Here is a 25562-nt window from a genome sequence, read left to right on the forward strand (position 1 = left end):
GGCTCATTTGAATTTGATTCTCCTTGATGGGAATTGTTACACTAAGAAACCATGCAAAATCAGAAACTCTGCCATCGATAAAGCTGATTTATTGAAGCATAGTCTTTTGACTCATTGGTGATTGTAGTATCAGTTGCTCTTTAGCACTTGCATTCTTACCACAATTAGTGTAGTACACTTTATTGAACCCTAAACTAGTGTCTAATAAAGTGCACTGCATGTGATTCAATGGCTAGTACATGTTCCTGAGTCACAAGGTCATTGGTTCAAATCTCAGATCCTGGAATTTGCAATCTTGACTAATACCTCATTGCAGTATTGAGGGAGTGCCGCAATGTCAGAGGCACTGCCTTTTAGTTGAGACATGAAACCAAGACTCTGTTTGCACTCTCCTGGATGCATGAAATTCCATGGTATTATATCAACCAAGAGCAAGGTAGTTCTCCCCAACATGCTGATTAACATTTATCCCTCAAGCAACATCACTGAAAAAAAAGGTCATGATCACCTGTCTATTTTTACAAACTCCTGTACAGAAGTTGGCTGCGTGGTTTACTGCATTACAATATTAAGTAAACTTCAAATAAATTTCACTGGCTGAAAAACATTTTGGGATGTCCCAAAACCTTGGAAGGTGCTATTTAAAATCAGTCTTATTTGCAGAAAGTGTTTAACATGCAAACATTATGAGCAATTGCTGCAACTAATGGGCCTATAAGCTTATAAACTGTGATATTTCAATACCATTAACCCATTAAAGTCAACGAAATCCACACATCTATGCCATAGTCTTTACAAATCTTCATTTGAGGAAGGGAAAAAGAACATTGACTAGAGCAAACTACCAAAGGTAAACAGGCCAAATCATAATAAAAAACAAATTAGAGCTGCTAATTGGTGCTACAGCATACTGTTGGTGTAATTTACCCTGCCACACAATGAACAATGTCAAATCAGGCCATAATTTCCCCACAGGTTAGTTCCAATTCTGACTTGGATGTCTCAGATGAACACCCCACAGCAGCGCCTTTAATACAGTAAAAAATATTCCAAGCACTTCATAGAAGCTTCAAGAGAACAAAATTTCATACCGAGCCACGAAGGTGACATCTGGACTTATGACCAAAATCTTGGTCACAGATTTTTTTTAAGTCAGAAAGATAGGAGGTGGAAAGATAGGAGGTGGAAGTTGACTGGTTAGGAACTTGGGAGCTTAAAACACAGCCTCAGAGCAGCAACTAAGATTGGGTTGTGCAGAGGTTGGAATTGGAAGAACACATATCTCAGAAGGTTATAGGGTTGAAGAAGGTTACAGAGATGGAAGAGTGAACCCAGAGAACTTGAAAACAAGGGTTAAAAAAGTTTAAAAATTAAAGGTTCAACTGAGAACCAATACGGGTCAGCAGGCATAGAGCTCTTGATTGAAGGGATCTGGTGTAAGTTAGCACATGGGCGGCAGAGGTTAAGTTTATGGAAGGTAGAAGTGCGTTAGAATAGTCAAGTCTAAATTGTAACATCGATGAAGTGCTTCAGCAGCAGATGAGCTGAGACAAGGACATAGCCAGGCGTTATTACGGAATTCGAAGTAGGCACCATTAGTGATTCCACAGATGTATAGTCAGGAATTTATTTTGAAAACAAATACCTGATCTCGTCGGTAGAGGGTGATGAGGGTACAGCAAGACCCTCGCCACAGGGACATTAAAGTTTGGGATGGAAGAAAAAAGGACAAGTATATAATTATTTGAATTAACCATCATTAAAACCACCAATGATATCGTAAACTTAATGCCATTTATAACCAAACAAAAGCTAATTTTATTACAATACCTCCACTGCATGCACCACAGCTATCACTGCATCTTCAGCGACATTGTCCAGTCCACATTCATAAGCTGTTACTATCATCCGACCTTCTAACTGGCCTCTTGTAGGAAGCACCATCGTATGAGTGCAAAATTTCACATCATCCTCTTCTTGAGGATCCTTTGCCACAAAGTGTTGTGCTCCTGTTAAAGGATTCTGTGGTTGAAAACGATGCTGGAGAAAAATATATTAACAACTTATTGAGCACAATGACACTTCGTAATTGGCATTTTTGTACGCTTTATAAATTCTAAGAATTTTTAATGCATATACACACACAAAAATGAAAGATGGAATGTTTTGACCATGGCCGCGCATAGAATCCTTACAGTGCAGAAGGGGGCCTTTCTGCCTATTCAGTCTGCACTGACAACAATCCCACCTAGGCCCCCTCCTCGCAACCCCACATATTTACGCTGCTAATCCCTCTAACCTATGCATCCTAGGGTGCTCAGGGGCAACTTAGCATGGCCAATGCACCTATTCCATACATCTTCGGACTGTGGGAGGAAACTGGAGAACTTGGAGGAAATCCATGCAGACATGGGGAGTACGTGCAAACGCCACTGACAGTGACCCAAGCCAGGAATCGAACCCAGGTCCCTGGAACTGAGACAGCAGTTCAAACCACTGTGCTACCGTGCCACCATTGCAGGTATCATTTTAAAGCAGTTTCATTCAGAGCCTTATTCTTGAAAAATGTTAACCACATTTTGAGAGTCTTTATGACCTCCACCATACAGATCCACTGAAAAGAAATAGAGTCTAGATCTTCCACTGTTGCATCCTTTTAAATACACTCTAATGTATCTTCAAGGAGTGCGTGATATAATTTCAGTCTCATACAAGTTTAATTATATTTCAAAATAATAACTATAAATAATTTTAAATCTGTTTTGCTTGTGAACTTCCAAAATCAAAAAACAGGTAAAGTGCAATTCAGAATAGATGCATTAGAAACTTGTAGTTTTAAATAATTACTTTATAAAACTACAATTTTTAAAAAAATTCATATTCCATCATAAAGATTTACCCAAAAAAGTGGTGAAACTACACATATGATAAACCACGGTTCATACAAACAAATATGATTATGAAACACCAGGACTATCCCCACACGAGTTGTTGTCCATTTTTCTTAGTCCCAGCTGTTGTATCCTGCTGCCCTCAGTAAGCTACGCAAAATTGTCTTGTCTTATTCTAGCTCTTCTTTCAACAGAAGAATAAATAAAATTGATAAACTATACAAACTAAAAGCATGTTTCACAAGGAACTACTTGCAACAAGATCTATGTTAAAGACCTTATAAGTTCATAAAATGTGGGAGCAGGACTAGGTCGTTCTGCTTATCGTGTCCACTTTGCGATTTGATCACGGCTGATATATTCCTCATCCCCAGTTTCCTGCCTTCTCCCCATAACCTTTCAATCCATTACCAATTAAAAATCTGTCTAATTCCTCCTTGAATTTGTCCCAGCATCCACTGCACTTTGGGGTAGAGAATTCCATAGTTTCACAACGCTTTATGAGAAGTAGCTTCTCCTCAACTCTTAAATTTGCTATCCTTTATGCTAAGACTATGACCTCTTGTCCTACAATGCCCCACAAGAGGAAACATCTACTCCACGTCTACTTCATCCATACCTTTTATCATCTTGTATACCTCTATCTCCCCTCATTCTTCTGAATTCCAAAGAGAATTCCTAACAGACCAAAAGCTGGAGGAGGAAGGAAGTAGAAATTATTATTGAAAATAACTCACTTCAAATTTTGCCCGTAGGGATGGAAACTTTTTTTTGCTTTTAGGTTTACCAGATTTCGCATTGGATGGACTGGTCCACAGTAGCGAAGTACCAACATCTGAAAAAAGAACAGTTCAAAAAAACGTATAAGTGCACTTGATTTTTCAAAGAAGATAGGATTGATAATGTTGAATGTAAGTGACTCAAATTGCCCTGCAGGTCACACGAGAAATTTAGTAACAGCCCCGTCAATCAGATCATGGCAATTTGAAGAATTGTGTGAAATATATCAGAACATGATTTAATATATTGCAGGAAAACTTCTGCTTCACCTGTTTTAGAAAAAGATCTTGATAATGGAGCTAAGGTTGTCCCAGCTGGGGGCCTGTGTTGCTAAGCATGCTTCCTAGTACTACATGAGTGACTTCAAAAAGATTGAAACTTTCACCCTGTAAATCAACGGGGGGCAATCTGCAGCCCGGGGCCACATGCAGCTCATCTGGGTTGTGTGTGCAACCCATGATACATGTTGTTGACTACTGCCCATGTGTGGATTTGCCACATTCCGCTGGTTTCAGCGGATGGTTTGCTGATGACACCAAGATTGGTGGAACGGCAAATTGTGCGGAGGGTGTGGAGAGTCTACAGAACGATCTAGATAGGCTGGGCGAATGGGCCAGGAACCGGCAAATGAAATTTAATGTTGGCAAGTGCGAGATGGTCCACTTTGGTAGGAATAATGGTAGGAAGGATTATTACTTACGTGGCGAAAAAATGCAGCAGGCGACGGTGCAGAGGGACCTCGGGGTCCTTGTGCATGAGTCGCAAAAACCCAGCTTGCAGGTGCAGCAGGTGGTCAGGAAGGCTAATGGGATGCTGGCCTTCATAGCGAGGGGGATTGAATATAAAAGTAGGGAGGTCTTGCTGCGGCTGTATAGGGCATTGGTGAGGCCGCAGCTGGAGTACTGTGTGCAGTTTTGAGCGCCGTACTTACGCAAGGATATTTTGGCCTTGGAGGGAGTGAAGAGGAGGTTTACTAGGCTGATACCGGAGTTGAGGGGGTTGAGCTATGAGGAGAGGCTGAATAAACTAGGCTTGTACTCGTTAGAGTTTAGAAGAATGAGGGGAGATCTCATTGAGACATATAAGATGATGAATGGGATGGATAGGATAGAGGTGGAGAGACTCTTCCCGCTCAGAAAGGACAGTAGGACTAGGGGGCACAGCCTCAAGATAAAGGGGGCGCGGTTTAGAACGGAGTTGAGGAAGAACTTCTTCACTCAAAGGATGGTGAATCTCTGGAATTCTCTGCCCATTGAAGTGGTGGAGGCTACCTCGCTAAATAATTTTAAGACGCGGGTTGATGGGTTTTTGATGAGAGGAGATTAAGGGTTATGGGGACAGGGCGGGAATGTGGAACTGAGCCACGACAGATCAGCCATGATCTTATTGAATGGTGGGGCAGGCTCGAAGGGCTAGATGGCCTACTCCTGCTCTTATGTTCTTATGTTTCCATCCATGTAGTTTTTCCTAATGGCATGGCTGAAGTGAAACACACGTAAAACAAGGGCAAGTGAAGTGAGGTAGATGCATGCTGATTGCACAGAACATTGACTGCGAGAGCCACATGCTCCCTGTATCCAAAGCATGAATATCGCTTTGTTTTTACCATTTGATGACATAAGTGATTAAGCATTTTCTGTAACTTGTCATGAAATATTCAGCATGTATTCAATTTTATTATTCGGACCACAGTTAGTCAATACGTCTGATTTCAATCTTGCAGCCCATTGAAACGGAGGGGGACCACTCATATCACCCAGTCACTAGCCTTGGTTGCCTATCACTGCTGCAAATTATTCCATGGAGATGTCAGTGTTGGACTGGGGTAAACACAGTAAGAAGTTTCACAACACCAGGTTAAAGTCCAACAGGTTTATTTGGTAGCAAAAGCCATTAGCTTTTACCTGATGAAGGAGCAGCACTCCGAAAGCTAATGGCTTTTGCTACCAAATAAACCTGTTGGACTTTAACCTGGTGTTGTGAGACTTCTTACTGCAAATCAATCCAACAGGAGGCAAAGGGTTCATCATGAATTAGAAGCCATAACGATTGGGAAAAGACTTAGTCCCAATTGCCCACCTCTTTCATAAAGTACCCTAAGAGGGGAAAGATTTCTTCAGATCAGGGCACCTTTGTGAAGTCCTGGACTTCTCTAGTTCAATAGTGCTTATGGCTCAACCTATTTTCAAGCACTATAGACATTCACACTTTTATTTAGAAAGGGAAATGGGTGCAGAAACAGAGACTTTAAGTCAAATCATTGGCCATAAAGTTTACTTATGACATTGAATACTTTCAATAGCTTTGATTGCCAAATTCATTTTGGATTCCATTGCTGAATTCTCAATTACCTTCCTCCCAAACATGGAACCAAAAACTCAAGTGGCAACAAAGTAAAAGGGTACATTCTGATGCAAAGACCTCAGCATGAGTAATCTGGAATTAAAACCATGTTAATTGATAAATACAACTTCCAGTTTCACTTTGATGACAGTCCCCTATCTGAACCCAGATATTTTTGACATCACATGAATGAGTAATTTCTGTTCTCTTTAATCTGAAAATGTGGGTTGAATTGAGCAGTAGCTTTGATTTTTCTATTTCAAAGCCAAACTGAGCAAAGGCATTGAGAGTACATTCCAGCTTTCCAAAGATGGAATTTATCATTTCAATTCACCATTCATCTATGCGTCTTGGATTGACACAAATACCAGAAGAAACATTATGCAGATAGTATACATTACTCATTTCAATGTACGATGGCACAGTGGCTAACACTGCTGCCTCACAGCACCAGAGACCTGGGTTCGATTCTGGCTTCGGGTCACTGTGTGGGGAATTTGCACATTCCCCCCTGCATCTGTGGGATTTCCTCCAGGTGCTCCAGTTTCCTCCCACATTCCAAAGATGTCTGTGTTAGGTTGATTGGCCATGATAAATTGCCCCTCAGTATCAGGGGGATTAGCAGGGTAAACATATGGGGTTACAGGGATAAAGCCTGTGTGAGACTGTTGTCGGTGCAAGTTCAATGGGCTGAATGGTCTCCTTCTGCACTGTAGGGATTCTATGATTCTAATAATCTGGTAGAAAGACCAAATTGAACAGAAATTCTACCCAAGCTTGAAACTGTGACAGTTACTGGAATCAGTTCCGTTAAATTTTGGAAATACCCACACAATTACATGATATGCACAGTATAACTTATAACTCCATTGCTCTGGAAAACCCTAACCATGCCTTTCCTTTATTAAACATCTATTTTAAAGAAACTAAACTATGGATCAGTCTGTGCTGGAAATATTCAACCGGTCAGGTAGAGAGAGGCAGAGTTAATATTGCAGCTTTTATCAATACTGCTTCCAGACCATTTTGTTTTCACTTCTCTGCATCAATCTATTTGGCTGGAATTTAATGATGAAATTGCAAAAATTATGAAGTCCATAATAATTCAACTTGGCAGGGGCACTTAATGCAATTCAAAGGTGAAATGGAAAAGCAGAAATTAGCAACACCTCCAAAAGAAACAGGGTTTGGCTGTGCATAAATGAGTAAAAAGCTTCAACAATGAATACATAAAACAAGTTTCTTCAAACAGTTACATTATTTAAACTTTTCCATTCCCACATACCTGGAGCAGAAATCATGATCTGACATCTGGTGAGAATGGCAAGCAAGAAGTCATTGTGGGAATGCACTGGAAAACAAAATCATTTTTTCCTGTAGTATTACCATTTTAAGTCGACCAATGTTAAATGCTAAATGAACAGAGAAGTGGTTACAGGAGATTATCTAAATTCTGCGCTGTTGAGCATGGGCTAGTCCAAGAGCTTAGAAGCCATTTTAGATTTCCATTGTCGTTCTGCAACAGCAGTTTATCTGTTAAATGAGCAAGTTTACCAAAACACGGCATCACATAATTGTCTTGAAAGAACGAATTAGAAGTTCCACAGATCTAATGCGTAAAATAATTTGCTATATACTTTATTGTTATACAATTTTAATAAAACAATCTTGTGCCTTTTATTGTAAAAACCTCAAGTTCTTTACATATTGTACTTCCCATTGCAGATTTTGATAGATTCTGTAAATTCTTCTTCCGCCTTCTCCGTTACTTCAATAATTCTGATAATGCTCCCTTCTGCTAACTTCCCAAATTGGATGCTCCTGAAGCTACTACCCTGGCAAGATATTACTTACTGTTGAGTTTGCAATAAGTGGCATCTAGTCCTGGCCTAACAGATGATTGATTCAAGCCAAAGTCAGCTTCAAAATGCCTCAAATATTCAACCCTTGTCTTATCACAAGCCAAATACCACAGAAGCAAACGACAAGTTTGATCAGAGTTTGACTTTTACTAGAATATGCTAGAAAAATTGAAATCAGGAGTCAAATTTGGCTGGAAGGTTACATATCAATTATGCACACTTCTATAAATATGCAAATCAGCAGGTTCCAGGAATTAAGTGACAATCTTGGGTTGCAAATCTCCAAATCTTGATGCTTTTCACAAGTGACATCAACTGCAGTTTACCTGTTATTTTTAAGAGTTCATGGGTGTGCATATCAGTTGCTCGTTAAACTCACTGCAACTGGTTAGAGCTTGTATCTAAGAGCCTAAAATAAATGCCTTTCAACAAAATGATCATTATTATTTCAATGCCAATTAGCCTCTCTGGCCCAGAAAGAGAACTTAAACTGTTTGGTTTCACTCAGGTAGTAAATTCCTGCTTTTACCTCCCGTCTCTTTTCCATAATCCCTTCGCAATTTCAGTACCTGATTTGACTCTAATTCACCTTCCTATTCTATCTCTTCCTTTTTCAATCCTTTAAATCTCATTGGTTAAAGAGATAAATTGTCAGTCTCATCATTCACAGAGGTCCCAGATGCTCAGATATCTGCTGTGCCATCATCAGCTCACATTTCCAACAAGTTTTTCCAAGTTAAAGAAGTTGGGGTGCAAAATTACTGCTGGGGAACAACAATAAGATGCCCAGCAAGGTTCATCACCTAATTTATTGATCTCATATGCACCATCCAGAAATCTCAATTGCTATATGGTATATTCTCTGGATGCTACAATGCAATATTGAGCAATTTGAGTCCCACAGGAATAGGATGAAAATAATTCTCTCTCTCTCTTTCACCAGATGTTATATAAATCTTCTGTTTTTCCTACTGGCTGACATGTGAAGTACATTGTCATTGTGTATCATGTGCTGCATTTCCAAAGAGTAGGATTTTAAAAAAATAAAATCCCACACATAAAATTTGTTTATAGCAGCAAGTAATTCCCAGCATCCCAAAGCCCAGGCAAACTGTCCAACTCACGCTTCAGGCTCCTGTCAGAAGACCACACTAACGTCAAGGCAGGGATGGGGGATGAAAAAAAAAGGGCAAATTTTTTTGCAGTGTTTTAAAAATTAAAATTCTAATGGGGTGATTTTACCAAAAATATTCGAAGTGCCAAACAAGCATGAAAACAGAAAAGAATTGCACCTTTATTTTCAGCGAGAGAAACAATAAAATCTTAGTACACTTTAGGGGAAAAAAAAGAGGGAAAGTGTGATGCTCACCAGTAGGGGGAGTGGACAGGGTCAATTCACGCTGACTGCTAGAGGGCACTTTTGCACATGCGCCATGATCTTCCACTGAATGAATTGGGAGACTGTCACTTCCCCAAACATCCCCCCATTCCACATCACCTCCCCCACCCCCAATCGGCACTCCGATCAGGTTGACGCTGCTCCCCCACCACCTCAATGGCCCACCGGCAAGGCCATTACATCAGATCCCAGTTGATGGGGGGCCATATTTGATCCTCACCGGCGAGGACCTTCACCAGCAAGGTCATTAAGGCAAGTGAGCCCTGATGATTACATCCTGGGCTCATTAATAATACTTAAATAAGAATTTAAATATTAAAATCAGCTTTGCACCTTTTGCCAGCACAACAAAGCCAATAATATCACAAGAGGTGAGAAACCAGGCACGAAACCGGTTTTTCACCTCTCTTGTGACCTTACCAGCTTGCCATACCGATTTGCATGACGAGCTAGTAAGATCACCCCCTAAAAATTTATGGTGGAGTTTAATTTTTAGTCAGAATTGTATACTTTACTTATCAGTTCTAGACGTAATTTTTAGCTCTACAAACTAACCAGAATATAGAAATAGCATTCCAAAACAACTCAAATTATCTACCAATAAGATTAGTCAATTTTGTATTTTTATGGGTACAGGGATGGTAATTTTTTTTAAAAATCAAGGAATTTGATTACAGCAGTTCTTTCATTGGCACTTTGTGATACCTTTTCATTCACATTGGTCTGGATTTTAGGCTATCGGCAATCATTCACTACTATAAATCTGACAACAACGTCCAGCAACTGGAATGTATATTGCACATTTAAATGCGAAAAACAGGAAGTTGCTGTTCCAGTTTCCCTGTTCCTCCAGAAGCTTTGCTGCAACTGTATCTCATCAAGAGACTTGCCATTGTCATAGAAATGCATGGAAGGGCATCCATTTGTTGTACTTACATGAGCAACATCCACTAAACATGCCAATGACATTCACCATTTTAAATATATTGACAACCAGAGTTATCAAATTGTCTAACAATCACATCGCATCTCACATGCCAGCTGTTCTTGAGCAAGTTCACAATGGATCTTGCGCATTGCAGTGCAAGTAAATTTTTAAAATCATGCTAATTCTTAATTACTCCCAAACAACTTCTCTGGCACTGAAAATCAACTTTTACAAATCACAATTTGACACCTATAAGTTTAAATTATTGCTGGAGATTTAAAATAATTTTTAATGTTATTTGCCTTTTCTTCCCCCCCTTTCTCTATTTCACTTCCTGTATATGATTTAGCAACTGTAATTGACACATCCTGATTCATAGTCTTCCCCACTTATTAACAATTTTTCAATCTGACTAGTTAAGGAAATATACATTTGCTTGCCATGTTCACATAGGTAGAAATCTAATATTGCAAAGTTCTATCACAAAAGCCCATGCGATGAATGAATGATGCCAATAGTTCATCACTGATTACAAAATCCTGGCCATCTTTGATTGATACCCATTTGTGGTTAATTGAGTGAATTCCAATGTTCTATCAATATGATCTAGATAGGCTGGGCGAATGGGCCAGGAACTGGCAAATGGAATTTAATGTTGGCAAGTGCGAGGTGGTCCACTTTGGTAGGAATAATGGTAGGAAGGATTATTACTTACGTGGAGAAAAACCGCAGCAGGCGACGGTGCAGAGGGACCTCGGGGTCCTTGTGCATGAGTCGCAAAAACCCAGCTTGCAGGTGCAGCAGGTGGTCAGGAAGGCTAATGGGATGCTGGCCTTCATAGCGAGGGGGATTGAATATAAAAGTAGGGAGGTCTTGCTGCAGCTGTATAGGGCATTGGTGAGGCCGCAGCTGGAGTACTGTGTGCAGTTTTGGGCGCCGTACTTATGCAAGGATATTTTGGCCTTGGAGGGAGGGCAGAGGAGGTTTACTAGGCTGATACCGGAGTTGAGGGGGTTGAGCTATGAGGAGGGGCTGAATAAACTAGGCTTGTACTCGTTAGAGTTTAGAAGAACGAGGGGAGATCTCATTGAGACATATAAGGTGATGAATGGGATGGATAGGATAGAGGTGGAGAGACTCTTCCCGCTCAGAAAGGACAGTAGGACTAGGGGGCACAGCCTCAAGATAAAGGGGGGGGGGGTGGGCGGTTTAGAACGGAGTTGAGGAGGAACTTCTTCACTCAAAGGGTGGTGAATCTCTGGAATTCTCTGCCCGTTGAGGTGGTGGAGGCTGCCTCACTAAATATTTTTAAGACGCGGGTTGATGGGTTTTTGATAAGCGAGGGGATTAAGGGTTATGGGGAGAGGGCAGGAATGTGGAACTGAGCCACGACAGATCAGCCACGATCTTATTGAATGGCGGGGCAGGCTCAAGGGGCTAGATGGCCTACTCCTGCTCCTATTTCTTATGTTCTTACGTACATCTAATGTTTTGCAATGTTATATCCTGAGGTGTGATGACTCAGCCCAAAGTTTCAGAACATGTTCTAATATGCTACTTTCCATCAATCTTCTGCAAACCTAGCCGCAGGTTATGATTCACACTTGACTACAGCCCCCATGCCTTGCAAACAAGTGACAAATCTCCATATTAAACTTAGGAAGAAATGGTCAACCAAAATTTTGGCAAGGCTTACCCCCATCCTATCTCTGCAGCATTCTCCAGCACCACACCTTAGTTGGTTCATGCCTTGTACCCTTCATAGACTTGCTGATTGTGTATTCCCCTTCAAACTATGTTTGCAACACTGACTTGAGCTATTCTATTCTGAACTTACCTGTCATGTCAATCTCCATATAACTGTCCTCACCACCCAAAGGTGATCAAATAAGACTCCAAGAGACTAGGAGACATACCACCCACACTCCAAACTCCTCCTCAACAATGCATTTTATCAACAATGTTGGACAGTTAGGAACTCATTCCACTCCTCTTTGATCATTTTCATGAATTCCATACTCCCTCCACAAGCCAGAAAATTATTCAGTAGATCAAAATTTGCAGAAATAAGAAATTGGCTTAGTTTTATGATTAGAGTCTATGCTACATTGCCACCAGTCTTATACATCAGTTCTCTTACAAACTTGCTGAACCTTAAATCAATGCATCATACACACAATCAATAGTCCCAGGAAAGTACAAAAGGACTTATGTCATTCCGATTCCAAAGCAGTCACTCCCCAGCATTGACAACTAGTGTTCAATTCCTCCAACTGACTGTTCCTCCAAAATCACAGAAATCTTATAGCACAAGGAACAATGGAAGTAAAGCTACACAGCCTTGACCCCAAACAGTCTGCAAATATCAAAAGGTGCTCCAACTTCACTTTGCCTGACCAATATTCTGCAATTCATCTGCATGCTGACAGGTCAGGGTCAATTTCTTCACTGATGTTTATGGACTTCAAAGCACCCAATCACACTAATCATAGGATCACCATCTCAAAGCTCCTACAAATGAAGCCAATTCACCTTGTTTCTTGAATAAATAACTTAATTCTAAATCAGGAAGTGTATCAAATTAACCAATAAAGCGTCCAGATGGATGTGCATACATGCTGGAGTCCTCAAGGAACTAAGATGGGAGCCACAGCATTCCTTGGCATGATCAATGAGGCTAGCTGCAGAAATGTTGACAATGACATTCACCACTTTAAATATATTGACAACCTGACAGTTATCAAAATGTCTAATGGTCACATCGCACCTCACATGCCAGCTGTTTTTGAGCAAGTTCACAATGGATCTGTAGAAAATGGAATATACCTCAACCCCATAAAGCGAGAGATTTTTAACATCAGCTTTGCTTAAAACAAACTGGCCTCTCCCAAAACTGTCATTGAATAATGTCACAATACAACTTCATAACAGATCTTCCATTCTTCAGAAGCTGAAATATGTTCTCTCTCGAGATGATCTTGTAAACATTTTCACATCTTTTTTCTTTGACCTGTTATGGAAAATGGTGCACCCACGTGGTTGGGCAGAATTACAAAACAGTAATGCAAAGCCACAAAGTGTTCAGAAAAGGGGCTTGCAAAGTTTTCCATAGCCCATTACTATAGTTACTCAGATGCTTTACATAGTGCAGTATGGAGTCAGCTGAGAACAAACCCCATCAACTCTGTCATTCTTACGCAAGGTTACAGCCGAGTCCCAAGCTGATCTCACAGCAGCTACCATCTATAGAACACCGAACAACTATCAGAATTAAGATGTAAAACAACAACTGGCATGGTGGCACAGTAGTTAGCACTGCTACCTTATAACGCCAGGGACCTAGGTCCGATTCCCAGCTTGGGTGACTTTCTCCCTTTGTCTGCATGGGTTTCCTCTGGGTCCACCAGTTTCCTTCCACAGTCTGAATATGTGCTGGTTAGGTTGAGTGGCCATATTAAATTGCTCTTTACAGGGATTAATAGGGTAAATGTGGGTTAAGGGATAGGGGCAGGATGGGATTGTTGTCGGTGCAGGCTCAATGGGGCTCCTTCTGCACTCTGTGGTTCTATTTTTTGATTCTAAGAATAGTGCCAAGCCATTTTTCAGTCATCCAATTTAATAAATTCTAATACTGGTGACATTTGAACTTTGATAATTTAAAAACCCTAATCTAATAGTCAGTATCAATTTGTCCATCACTTTTATCTTTACATTTTATTTGGAATGATTGATTCTAAAACTTGCCTCAATTCAGCCCTTGGCCACAGAAGCTGATTTTAAAATATATAATGTTTGATGAAAAGAAATGTAACTTTTACTCATATTTTGCACTGGAACAATCAAGTGGTCTTCCAATGTGGGAATAATTTGAAAATATGTCTTTATGGGGAAAACAAGCTTACATTGAGAAACAACATTGCCTTTATAGTAATCTGCATGCTCTCAGTATGAAGAGAACAAGATTGGGATGGATTGGTTCAAAGCACCTCCTCATGTGAGCAGATTTCCTCTTCCTTTTTATAACTAGAGATTTTAGCACATCCCCACTAAAATAACAATTCCTCACAGCATGGTTAGATGCAGAGTAGATTTACTTCCACTGTTCTACCTATGTCCAACAGTAGCCCCTTTTTGGGCATATTTCTATTTTCCACATTAATCATAGCATCTAGAGCACAGAAGGAAGCCATTTGGCCCCATGCGCATTTGCCACCTTTTGATCGCAAGTAAATGCACTTCGACTATGAAAATGCATCTCTCAGAGGGTCACTGCAGCCAGCAGACAGAGGAAACTTTTGTGTACTTTGATACTAAGTGTGCTGTGTGATAAGCCAATTTTTGTGCATGAGTTTTCATTTGTAAAATCCACAGCTCTGTTAGAGGTAAGAGAATTAAACAGTCACAGGTCTTACCATTATCATGAGTAAGGAGTCTCCTTGCTTCCACATCAAACTCCTCTTTGCTTATCTTTTGTTTGAACCAAAGCTTCAAGTTTGCCCAATATCTGAGAAAGCAAAAGGAAACAAAAAATTTGCTTTTCTCTCAGCTCATAGTTAAGATCCACTTGAAACTGTGATGAAGGCAGATTCATACTAGTTTCCAAAAAGGAACTCAGACAGGGAAGATACAATGAAAACAATAACTTAATATGGAAGAGAAATGTTGTTTTGATTAAGGAGATTACAACACGACAGAGAGGATGTTCTGGAAAACATGATCCATTTGTTTAGAGTCAAGAAACAGCAGAATTGCCAGTACATTACTTGGTATTATATGAGCTATTTATTAATGGGAAAGAGTTAATTTGTAGGGTTAATACAGAGACATACAAGAACTCTATACTCATGAATTGAATAAATGATCAATAAAATGAACAAACTAAAGAGGGATGACAGCCCCCTTGAGGGGCATTGTAACAAAAATCAAAACATGAAAGGAAACTTAACTAATCAAACTAAAACATCATTCCCGGATTTATGATGCACTTCGGCCCGTGGCACCACCTAGTGCGGAAGGCCTGAAGAACTACACTCTTAATAAAACAATGATCAATAAATTAAACAAAAGTGTGACAAGCCCCTTGTGGGGCACAGATCTAAAACAGAATGTGAAAAGGAAAACTAACCATATCAAAATATCATTCCCGGATGTGATGATGTACCCTACCCTCCGCAGACCCACCAGCTGAAGAACAATACGTGTGGAAGTTCAATTATTCTACTACAGGTTGAGACAGTAAAATTTTCAAAAGTTTAAAGTTTATTTATTAGTGTCACAAGTAGGCTTACATTAACACTGCAATGAAGTTACTGTGAAAATCCCCCTAGTTGCCACATCAATGCCTGTACGGGTACACTGAGGGAGAATTTAGCATGGCTAATACACCTAACCAGCACATCTTTCAGACTGGGAGGAAATCGGAGCACTAGGGGAAAATCCACGCAGACACTGGGAAAACGTGCAAACTGTGCAGACAATGACCCAAACCGAGATTCGAACCTGGGTTCCTGGTTCTATGAGACATCATTGTGGTAAACTGTAAAGGGCAATAGGAGTTCTGCAGAATTGTCTTGATCAGTGTGTTTCTGGCTCAATGAGAGATGAATCATTGCTGTTCTGGTGAATAAGATGGGTCATGTGGATCAAGTGTTACTCGGGGAATATTTGTGGAATGATGATAATGGAAATCATTAGTTTTAGGTTAGCTGTTGAAGAGGACAAGAAGAAATGTAGAACACAAATACTTAATGGCACGAAGTCCAATTTCAGTGGGAATGAGAACAGATCCATCCCTGGTAAACTGGAATCAAAGTTTGACCAATAAAACTGTAATGGAAAATGGGGCTGCCTTTATACAGGAGAAGGTTCAGGTAATAGCCAATGTCTATTCACAGGAGGGGGAAAGATAGGACAACCAAAGTCAGAACTCCCAGGAATAGATAAAGAGACAGATGAAGCAGAAACGAGTACAGGACAAACCGATGTCAGTCAGCACGAGCCTGAATACAGAAAGTTCAGAGGGTAAATGAAAACAGCAATTAGAGAGGCTAAGAAAGTATGGGAAAAGACTGATAGTTAATATAAATGAGAATGAAGAAAGCATCTACTGGTATATAAACAGTAAAAAGATAGTAAGAGGGGATGAGGCCAATTAGGGACCAAAAAGACATGGAAGCAGAGGACATGACTGAGTTGTTAAAAGAGTATTTACTCATTTAGTATCTCAGTCATGTCCTCACCAAGGAAGATTATGATACTAATTTCGTAGTAAAAAAAGGATATGGCTGAGAGACTAGATGGGCTGAAAATTGATAAAAAGGTATTAGAAAGGCTGGCTGTATTTAAAGTTGAGAAATCAGGAGGACTGGATGTGACACATCCAAGAATGCTGAGTGAAGCAAAGGGAGAAATCTAGTTTTAGGCAGCAGTGGTTACAATCTGCAAACCACGGACTGAAAGGCTGGTAGAGGTGGATTCAAATGTGGCGTTCAGATTGGAATTTTGATAAGCACCTGAAGGAGAAATAAATGACAGGGAGTGGAGCCAATCTTGGATTGGGCCAACATGGACTTGAGGGCTAAATGACCTCAGTCTGTGCTGAAGTCATTCTAGAATTCTAATGCTGAAAAGTGCTGCAAGATGCTTCTCAGAGGTGTAATCAAAAACAATGGATGCCAAACCAAACAAGAATAAACTGGGAAGGATGACTAAATGTTTCATGATATAGATTTTAAGCAGTTTCTTAAACAAAGCAGGGCAAAGGAGTTTAGAGAGAATGTTGCGGCTTGCAGGGCTTAAGCAGCTAAAAAGCAGAACTGTCAACTGTGGGGCAAAATAAAGGGGGTGACGGTACAAAATGTGCCCAGATTCAGAGAAACATAAATTTGAATGGGACCATGGCCTTGTGAAGGCTAAAGGATGTTACAGTGATAGAAGATGGTGAGGCCAAGGGGAGATTCAAATGTAACAATTGGAAGTTTAAATTCAACACATCAGATGCAAGTTAGCAAGGAGGAAAGGGACAGAGATGAGCGACACTTCGTGCAAGATCGAAACCGGTCAGTGAAATTAGGTTGAGCTGAAGTTTATGGAGATTACAGGATAAGATTGTAACAGTGGAGCACAGAGATGACAAAGGTATAAATAAGAGTTTCAACGGTGGTCAAGAATACCAGAGTGGATGTCGGAAACTCAGTTTGGAGTCAGGTGGAAGGCTGGTGCAGGCTGTGCAGTGACTGGAGGCGAAGATGGAGTCATTGACAAGAATACCAAGTTTGTGGCGAGGTTAGCAGATTTCACAAATTTTAGCTGGAGAAAATTGCAGTCCATCAAGACTGAATATCAAAAGGGAGCAAGAGAGGTGATGGTGTGCTGGAGCTGGGTATCAACAGCATACGTGTAGAAGGTTGCCTTATGCCTTCAGATGTCATAAAAGAACAGCGCATGGCTAAGGAACAGTAGGCAGCGAAGGATAAATCTTTGGAGTAATCTGAGGAAATGGGCAGGAAGGGAGGCCAGTGTTGAAGCTACTCAGCTCTGATCAGAAGGATAAGCGTTTAAGCACGACTGTCCCATCAGGCTAGACCAGGCAAAGGCATTGGAGGAAGATGGCGTGATCAGACTAGACAACAAAGCAAAGCCATTGGAGGAAGATGGTGTGGTTAGTTATGCCAAAGCTTCAGAGGAATTGAGGAAATCGTGGAAGGATAATGCAGCACCATCACAGAGAATGCTGTCTGTGACTTTAGTCAAATCATGACAAATGCAACCAATCACATTTTGACAAAATCTTATTAATCAAACAATTTTATTTCTCTCTCTCGCTAAAGATAAGATTATAGCTTTGACTAGTCAACTTTTCTTAATTTGATTAATGTATCACAAAATATTCACAGCTTATTCAAATTACTGGACAACTCATTTGTTAGCACATAAAATCTTCAAAACAATTAGGAATAGACTATTACAACAAAAAAGGCTATTTGAAACTTAAATATATAATGAATGAGAATGGGTACTCATCTTTGGGACCTCAGTCTGAAATCGGCACAAAGATTGATAAAGGTTTGCCTACTGAGAGCTAAATGAATCACCACTAAAGTGAAATCTATTTTGTTGTACAAGGGCAGAGTATTTTTCCTTAGATTTTTATATATTCAAAATTATGCTCCTGTATATTTTTTACAAAGCATAAAACAGAAATTGTAATGGACACTAAAATAGTAACAAGAAATAAAGAGAAATGTAATAGAAAACCATCAATTTTGACTACACAGTCACACAGTGGTGAAATAAAGCTGATGAATTAACCACAAGCAACACGCATCAGGAGTAGAGTTTGGATTCCCTTTGAAAGTGCACTGGTCAACACACCCACATTAAATTCCTGTATAATAGACACAGTTTTGCTTTATTTATGCCGTTTAACAACAGTATTAAACACAAAGTTTACATAGTAACATATAACATAACAGAAATAATAGACCCCAAGTATCTCCTAAGAGTTGAGGGGGAATTCAACACTGCGTCAAAATGGAGAGGTGACTTGATAAAGTAACGAAGCAGCGATAGATCAGTGTTGTTTACTATGTGATAGGACATGAGAGAGGAGTCTGAATGAGTTGGTCTTCATATAGGATCGAAGCAGCAGGTCCTCAAGAAGGATATTATGTACATCAGACCAGGAGACAACTGTGTTTTGAGAGGATGAAACAGGGCGACAAAACAATCTGCGGAACAATTTTACGCAAATGTGATGATGTAAAGAAATATTGGAGTTTCCCAATTTCACTGTGGTTTATTGTGAAACAGACTGTGGAGGCTGTGTGCATGTGTGTGACTAATTTAAATAAACTGAAGACAGTTAGACTTAAGTTAAAAGGTTAAATCACTGGAAAAGGGTTAGATATAAAAGTAACGCAGGTACACATAGTGGAGTACCAGGGAACAACATGAATAGAATTTTGCATTGGGGATAAGAGGGTAGTTGAAGATTAATGGTCATACTTCAAAAGGAAAATTTACAATTGGCACAGATCATAAACAAATAAAACAACATATTAAGTTTAGTTTTATCCAAAAGTAGTCGTCATAAAGCAACAGTTTTTCATATATTCTGAGAAAGGTAACTTCTGAAGAATATTATGAATAATGGGTTTTAAAGATGAAAGGCATACTTAAGGAAGGATTGAAAGCTGGAAGAAAAGACAGTGGCCATGCAATATCCTGAAGAATACGCTGTGTTTAGAGATAGCTGTGAAAGATGCAAAGTGAGCTCTGAACCCTCAAAAATTGTGTGTCAGTTCCTGAAGGCAAACTTTTGTTACACGCCTTGAATTTCCTTTGTCAAGTGAGAGGGGAGAAGCCTTATGAATACCTCCCCTACAGTAACCATGGTAGTATTATTGGATTTTTTTTATAGATTAAGAATCTAAACGGACTGTTGCCTGAAAAGGGATATTTGGCTGTGAAGTGAACGAGACATAAATCTTGTAAGAAATATTTGTGGGACTATTTTTAACTGTGTAATTATAATCACGTCTTTAAGTTTTCTATTTGTTAATAAATGATTTAATGTTTAAAACCTCCAAAAGTGGCACTGGAATATTTTGTTCCTGACTTCAGTACCCATATCTTTTCATAATAAAATACAAATTGCAAATTGTTGAGATAGCTAATCCAAGTTCCCCTTTGGGCTTTGTGCAGCTCAGCAATTATTAACAGCAATATCATAAAAATTAAACCTCAGCTGCTGTATCTTACTCCAACCTTAGGATTTGACTTCTTTTTCAGCCGTACATCACTCTGTAAATGTGTGTATAAGTCCTGTTAAAAAAATTGTCCCTTCAAACCCAACTTCTTCTATGTACAATAATTTCAGTGGTGAATCAAATATTAATTTCTTCCCAAATTGGATTTAAAAAGAAAACACTTCTTATTTTATGTTGAAAATCAGGTGTCAAGATGCAAGGAAATTGCGTCCAAGATGTTAGCATGCATGTTGTCTATTCTAAGTCACACTAACATCAAAGACAAGACACCCACACACACATCTCAAGCTCATCATTCAGATGCGAAAACAATGATACCCTTCAGGCATCACTGCAAGGATGATGTACATGAAATGTTGGTACACTTCATTCCTGGTTAGGCGTGGAATAAAGTTGGCAATGCAGAATGCACTGCAAGATATATATTTTAACTCAATTCTTCCAGGTAATCAGAGGCAAGATCAAAACAGGTTTATAAGTAGTCAAAGGCCGACTCTGGTCATACACTAAAGTATTCAGTTACAAAAAAAAGGTTCTTCATAATCTCCAATGATTCATATTATCTCACTACCATAGCTGCAGGAGCTCCAAAAATAACACAATAGGAACAGTAGACCATATGACTTAATGATCCATCACTTCAGCTCCACCATTCAGAACAATCATGGCTAATTTTCTGTTTAGATTCCACATCTCCTCCCCATCCCACAATCTCCATATCCCTCAGTTTCCTGAGATACCAAAATTTTGGCTATCCTAATCTTAAAACGTATTCATCAATGGAGAATCCACAATCCTCTGGGGTAGAGTTCCAAAGGTTTATAATCCTTTAAGTGAAGTAATTTCTAGTCTCGGTCCTAAATAATTGGCACCTTATCTTAAGACTGTGCCCCCATATTCTAGACTCCCAGAATAGCAGAAACAATCTCTCAGCATCTACTCCATCAAGCACTTTCAGAATCCAGTATGTTTCAGTGTCCACTTCATCAAGCCTCTGCAGAATTTTGTAGATTTCAATGAGATTGCCTCATTCTTCCAAATTCCAGAGAATACAAGCACAATTTCCTTAGCCTCTCATCATAGGACAACCCTCATCCCAAGGACCAATTTAGTGAACCTTCACTGTACAACCTCCAATGTAACTATATTCTTCCCTTAATATGGAGACCAACACTGCACTTAGAATTCCAGATGTGATCTCACCAAAACTCTGTCCAACTGTAGAATTTCTTCATTTCTGTACTCCCAACTGATATAAAGGCCAATTGCCTTTATTATTGCTTACTGTACCTGCATGCTAACTTTTTGCGTCTCTTGCATGAGCACACCCAATCTCTTTGAACATCAATATTTATAAGTTTTCCAACTTTTAGAAGATGTACTGCTTCTCTATTCTCGTCAGAAAAATTAATAACTTCATACTTCCTTACAATATACTCCATCTGCCATTTTATTGTTCATTCACAACCTATATTTCTTGCAGCCTATGTCCTCCACACAGCTTACCTTCACACATAGCTTTGTCCCATCAGCAAATATAGATACATTACTCTGTCTAATTCATGCAAATAAATCACAAATAGCTGGGACTTTGACACCAATTCTTGCCACATTCTGCTAGTCATAGTGTACCATCTTGAAAAAACGCAGTTTATGGCCACTGTTTCCTATCTGTTAACCAGATGTGAATCCATAATAAATTACCCTCAGCTCTATGAGCCCTTATCTTGCTTACTAATCTTTTGCACATCAAATGTCATTTGGAAACCCATTTATATTACATCTACTTGTTGTAGTGGAGAATTTCTTGTTTTCCGAGCTGTGATAGTAAAACTAAACAAAGTTTCCTTAGCAAAAACAACTAGCTTTTATTATCACAAAACTGCATGCAGTATATGGCAGTCTTGGAAACAGAGAGCAGTCCCTACAAACTGCTGATTCTATACCAAGACCGCACCAGCTACAAGAATCAGTTCCATAATTATACCTTTTTCTTATCGGTGTACGTGTTCAATTAGTAATACAAGCAGTAATACATCATCAATTGTATTAGGATCAGGTGACCTCTATGTCTCATCAATAATATCATTATCTTGTACCTTGAGGGGACAAGAAGGTTTGTGATTTTTGATCATGTCGTTTTCTGATGTAATAAGAATTTCTGTGACTCCTTCATCCGACCTTATCTAATTTCCTGCATGTTATCTCAGGCAGTTGACCTTCTCTGATGTTCGTCGTGTCTTGGGTGACGCAAAGTCAAACTTATCACAACAAACCGAGGTCAGGCAGTTGGCCTTCTCGGGTGTTAGTCATGTCTTATTCAGTCAGTTTTACAGGGATCTGGCAATTTGGAATAGCTTGGTCAGCTCTCCTTTATACCAATTACTTGACCATTTCTCCCATCATGACACTGCTTCATTCATACACCATCACATACTGGCTCCTCTTCATCTACCCTACAAGTTACATCCTTAAGGGACTTATTTTTCTTTAAATTCAAAGTTATTAACAGGATGACGAGTGTTTGATGGGAAATCCTGAGAGTGGTGTCAATAAACTGTCATTTAGCTTGATTGTAACATTTATTGGAAATACAAAGATTCTTATCCATTTTGAGTTTGCAATGTTGAAAACAAAGACATTTTTAAATTGGCAGTCACCAAATTCACTCAAGCTTTGTGTAATGAGATCTAATGGTTCCTAATTATTTGAGAACTATTTTTAAATAAAAGCTGCCCTTACTGGTGCACGTTTGACCCATTCGTATCATTCACTGTCTAAACCTCTGGCCTATTTCTGCCAAACAACTAAATCAAAAAAAAAAATCAGCACAGAAGTAAAATATAAGACAGTGAAAGGTCAAATGACAGCTTTTGAACTCCACAGAGAGAGACAAGCAGCTACAGGCAAAGGTATCATAGGAACAGGCCATCGAGCCTATTCTGCCATTTAATGGGAACAAGGCTGTGGCCTAATTCCATATACTTGCTTTGGCCCATATCCCTTGATATGATCTGGAGGAGGGAACCGAGTGTAGGGTGTCGAAATTTGCTGATGACACCAAAATTGGTGGAAAGGCAAATTGTGCGGAGGGTGGGGAGAGTCTACAGAAGGATCTAGATAGGCTGGGCAAATGGGCCAAGAAATGGCAAATGGAATTTAATGTTGGCAAGTGCGAGGTGGTCCACTTTGGTAGGAATAATGGTAGGAAGGATTATTACTTACGTGGAGAAAAACTGCAGCAGGCGATGGTGCAGAGGGACCTCGGGGTCCTTGTGCATGAGTCACAAAAACCCAGATTGCAGGTGCAGCAGGTGGTCAGGAAGGCGAATGGGAAGCTGGCCTTCATCATCGCGAGGGGGATTGAATATAAAAGTAGGGAGGTCTTGCTGCAGCTGTATAGGGCATTGGTGAGGCCGCAGCTGGAGTACTGTGTGCAGTTTTGGTCGCCGTACTTACGCAAGGATATTTTGGCCTTGGAGGGAGTGCAGAGGAGGTTTACTAGGCTGATGCCGGAGTTGAGGGGGTTGAGCTATGAGGAGAGGCTGAATAAATTAGGCTTGTACTTGTTAGAGTTTAGAAGAATGAGGGGAGATCTCATTGAGACGTATATGATGATGACTGGGATGGATAGGATAGAGGTGGAGAGACTCTTCCCGCTCAGAAAGGATAGTAGGACGAGGGGGCACAGCCTCAAGATAAAGGGGGGCGGTTTAGAACAGAGTTGAGGAAGAACTTCTTCACTCAAAGGGTGAATTCTCTGCCAGTTGAAGTGGTGGAGGCTACCTCGCTAAATATTTTTAAGAAGCGGGTTGATGGGTTTTTGATAAGAGAGGGGATTAAGGGTTATGGGGAGAGGGCAGGAATGTGGAACTGAGCCACGACAGATCAGCCATGATCTTATTGAATGGCGGGGCAGGCTTGAAGGGCTAGTTGGCCTACTCCTGCTCCTATTTCTTATGTTCTTATACCTTTGCTTAACAAAAACAAATCTACCTTAGATTTAAAGATTGCAACTGATCTAGCATCGAAAGTCATTTGTGGCAGAGAGTTCCAAACCTCGACTATCCTTTGTGTGTATAAGTGCTTCCTAACATCTCTCCTGAATGGTCTGGCCATAATTTATAAACCACTGGCACTCCTCTAGACTCTCCAGTGGAACTAGTTTTAACTTTATCTATCTTGTCTTTTCCTGTTAATATCCCAAAGACTTCAGTCAGATCACCCCTTAACCTTTTAAATTCTAGAGAAAACAGGTTTAATTTGTATAATCTCTCCCCATAATTAAATCCCTGACGTCCAGGCATCATGCTTGTGAATCTGTAGATATTAAGGCCACTATTCCTAGTTTTCTTGGTTATTTTCTGCAGCTGTTTGTGGCATTTTATGGAACCTGGACCCACAAATCTCTTTGGACATCCACTGTATTTAACTTCATACCATCTAGAAAGTACTCATCATTTTTCACTCCAAAATTAATAACTTCGCACTTGCTTAGATTTAAATCTATCGCAACTCCAATACCCACAACTAACTTGCAGCCTGGGCTCTCACTGGATTTAAATAACAACTGAGAGGGTCTCTCTCCCATCCCACTGGATATCCGCAGGGCCCGGGCACTCTGACTGAACCCAAGCAGCAGATCCACACAGGGGTTAATGTTAACGGCGGTCTCGGGCCCCGACTCCAGCAGCAACAGCCTCCCTACGGCCACACTCACTGCTTCACATTCTCCCCTAAAGCCTCCGTCAAGGTCTTCTTGGCTGCCTCCAGCTCGCTGACATGAGTCGCCATGTCCGGGAAGAGCTTTCACTGAAACTGAGACGGCTTCTCCTCACCGCTCGAAGGCGTTTATCTCAAACCCATTCGCCCGGAGGACCAGCTCCACCCCGCCCCCTGCCGGCCCGGAGGACCCGCTCCGCCCCCGCCCCCTGACGGCCCGGAGGACCCGCTCCATCCTGCCCCCTGCCGGCCCGGAGGATCATCGTCCCCACTGCCGGCCCGGAGGGCCCGCCCCTCCCCGCCCCCTACAGGGCTGGAGGACCTGCTCCACCCCGCCCCCTGTCGGCACGGAGGACCCGCTTCACCAGCCCCCGACCAGTCCGCAGGACCCGCTCCACTTCGATCCCTGCCGGCCCGGAAGAGCAGCTCTACCCCGCCCCCTGCCGGCCCGGGGTACCCGCTCCATTCCACCATCTGCCAGCTCGGAGAACCGGCTCCACACCACCCCCTGCCGGCCCGGAGGATCAGCTCGGGGTGCCAGGAGCCAGACACCAGCAGCTGGAGCAGAGTCCCAAATTGTAAACCCTGTCATGAATCTCCCCCAAAGGCAGCCGAGGCTCTGGATGAGGCTCTGAAAGTATCCAGCCAGTATGAAACACTTGGAAAGGTAAACCTGTGCCTTCCATGTCCGCAAAATCCTTCCCAACCAAACCAGTGCTTTTTGAAGTGACCAGCAATTAAAGTTTATTTATTAGTGTCACAAGTAGGCTTATATTAACGCTGCAATTAAATTACGGTGAAAATTCCCCAGCCGTCACCCTCTGGTGCCTGTTCCGGTACACTGAGGGAGCATTTAGCATGCTCAAT

The 25562-nt window shown here is 40.7% G+C and overlaps 1 protein-coding gene across 1 annotated transcript in view; it reads right to left on the reverse strand.

Moving 5' to 3' along the window:
- LOC145347929 (transcriptional adapter 1-like) overlaps positions 1-24853 on the reverse strand; it is a 58443-nt gene extending 33590 nt beyond the window's left edge. The window contains exons 1-5 of the mRNA XM_080195918.1: positions 24694-24853; positions 14616-14707; positions 7300-7365; positions 3629-3726; positions 1831-2040 (exon numbers count right to left, since the gene is read on the reverse strand). Of these exons, the coding sequence (XP_080052044.1) occupies positions 1831-2040; positions 3629-3726; positions 7300-7365; positions 14616-14707; positions 24694-24767 (540 nt within the window). The 5' untranslated portion in view covers positions 24768-24853. The remainder of the gene's footprint in view (positions 1-1830; positions 2041-3628; positions 3727-7299; positions 7366-14615; positions 14708-24693) is intronic.
- Between the last annotated feature and the right edge of the window lie 709 nt (positions 24854-25562).

Source organism: Carcharhinus amblyrhynchos, chromosome 9 (genome assembly GCF_965287045.1).
Source record: "Carcharhinus amblyrhynchos chromosome 9, sCarAmb.v2.hapA, whole genome shotgun sequence".
NCBI classification, from domain to species: domain Eukaryota; kingdom Metazoa; phylum Chordata; class Chondrichthyes; order Carcharhiniformes; family Carcharhinidae; genus Carcharhinus; species Carcharhinus amblyrhynchos.